This window comes from Austrofundulus limnaeus, unplaced genomic scaffold (genome assembly GCF_001266775.1).
Source record: "Austrofundulus limnaeus strain Quisiro unplaced genomic scaffold, Austrofundulus_limnaeus-1.0 Scaffold183, whole genome shotgun sequence".
Lineage (NCBI taxonomy): Eukaryota > Metazoa > Chordata > Actinopteri > Cyprinodontiformes > Rivulidae > Austrofundulus > Austrofundulus limnaeus.
In genome coordinates this window covers 569,331-571,518 of record NW_013952585.1, presented here as the reverse complement: position 1 = coordinate 571,518, position 2,188 = coordinate 569,331, and the positions used below count along the sequence as shown (strand labels likewise).

The 2,188-nt window shown below is 39.8% G+C and overlaps 1 protein-coding gene across 2 annotated transcripts in view; it reads right to left on the bottom strand.

Annotated features, from left to right (window-relative positions):
- The window catches only part of arvcfb (ARVCF delta catenin family member b), a 352,935-nt gene that overhangs the window by 64,909 nt on the left and 285,838 nt on the right, over nt 1–2,188 (bottom strand). For both annotated transcript variants that reach the window (XM_014018097.1, XM_014018096.1), the window contains 2 exon segments: nt 499–516; nt 1,537–1,708. In XM_014018097.1, coding sequence (XP_013873551.1) covers nt 499–516; nt 1,537–1,708 — 190 coding nt within the window.

The following is a 2,188-nucleotide window of genomic DNA, read 5'->3' as shown; positions in this document are numbered from 1 at the left end:
GTTCTTGCATGAGGCCCATTGATCATTAATATCAGCTGAGGTTTCAGTAAATACACAAAATCAGTCTCCCCAGCAAATTCTGGCATTTATACTTTAATGTACCAACCAGTTGTGACAGGATGTGCATTAGTTTAAGCTCTACTGTAACAGACAAAATGTAACAGATTACCCAACTTCATCTATACCTTGCACTTAAAAAAAACACAAGAAAAAAATGAAATTAACCAAATAGAGAAGTTAAGAAAGTTTGGAAAAAAAACTGAGTTCAAAAATCTCTGTAATGTGGTTGTTAGGTATGGTATAGGAACAGCTTGTAGAAGGAATGAAACTCTACCATTTTCTAAAGTCCTTGGAAACTTTTCTCTGGTTTTTGGAGGACACCCAAAACTATTTCTAACTGCACTTCTACGGCCGTGGGGGAGTAGGAAAGGAAAGAAAAGAAAGGCAGGATGGAGAAAAGGAGAGGAGGTTTGAAAGGGAGGGTGGGGGGGCACTCACCTTGATTAAACCATTCCTCTATAGTTAGCCAAGGAAGCAGCAGCAATGCCAAAAAACACAAAGCAGGGAGAAAAAAAGAAGAGGCATGGTGAAAAATGTGTGGGCACGTGTCAGAAAGTTGCAGGGACAGTCGTGTCAACAGATTATTATTATTTATTTTTTTACAAAAGAGAGCAACACTTTTCTAAAGGTGAATAATTGAAGGCCATCATAAAGACGAAACGCTGGCAGAGGTGAGAAAGCTTTGTGTGAGTGTGTGTGTGCTGGGGAACAGCGAGAACAGCATTCAAAGAAAATTTAGCAAAGACTGAGAAACGTAAAGTTGGGAAAAAGGCAGAAAGACTGCAAAATGAAAATGATCAGATTCCACGATCAGTAAGGCAAGGAGGAGAGCTAAAAGTCAAACACGTGTAAAAGCAGCACAAAATTTCAGCTTTTATTTAAGAGCTTTTAGATTCACTAATAGAGAAGAGAAAATTATCAAACTTTGATCTGTTGTGCATTTCCTAATCACAATTGTATTTTCATCCTAATGTGACATTAGGTCACAGAGGAGGCTAGTTTTAGTCGTACGTACTGTAACAGGCTCCTTCATTCTCATGCATAGTGTTATTTAATGTATCTGTGCAGAAGTCTTTTCCTCTGTGAGCACAGAGAAAGTCTCATTATTCAGCCTGTGTAAATTTGGTAAATTGATTTTTTCCTAAACGCCTACACTTGTAAGCTCAGTGTTGTTCTGACCCCTGAACCAACAGGACTCTGAAGTGTCATCAGAATCGAGGGTCACTGACTGGTTGCCACTTCTCATTGGCTGACTGATTAATGGCAGCCATTAAGGTTGGACAGGGAGGAGATAACAGTGTCATTTTCCCCAACAGCCTGGGAGAACAATGATTTAGCTGTCTCTATACGTGGAGCACGGATGTTAAAAAAAGAGGTAAAAGCAACTCAAATTTTCCTGTTCTGCAAATTATGTTATTATCGCAATATCTATTTATTTTTTATATTTATGTCTTTATTTTCCTTTCTTCCTCTTACCTTTGGCCTTCTTGCCTCCAAAGCAGCCAGCATCATCCTTCTTCTTCCTCTGTGGTCCTGCTGATCCAGGGGCCTGTAGTGCTGATGGGTCCTGGAACTTTTCGGCCCCTGGTACCTCTTTGTGGACGTGGTAGGAGAGGTTCCTCATAATACAAACGCAATTCTCAACAGACTAAAAGGAAAAAAATAAATGGCATTAGAGTGTTTTTTGATTTGGGTGTCAGCACACCTCGATTCAGCTCTAAYCAACTCTTATTTTCTATCTAACTTTGTCTGCATAAACACGTATTAGACATCATACAAAATACTGAGATAGACGCTAAATCCGGAAGACACATCTCAATAAGCTGGTCCCTTTACAGGTTTGAAGTTGTTCCCTGTCCATGTAAACAAACACTGTGATTGGGCACAGGAAAGTAGGTGGGACTAAAAGCTGCACATTGCCAGTGCATGGACTCTGGCTCTAAAAATACAGCATGGCTGCTTCCCTTAAGTGAATCCTGTGGATGCTCATTCCCAAAATCAAGAGAAAGCAGAGATATTTTACGTAATATTTCTGTGTACAGTCATTGGGCCTCATGCAAGAACATGTTCGTATTCTTATCCTAAATTTCTCCTACTTTTGTTCGTACAAAGGGTTCGTACGAACATG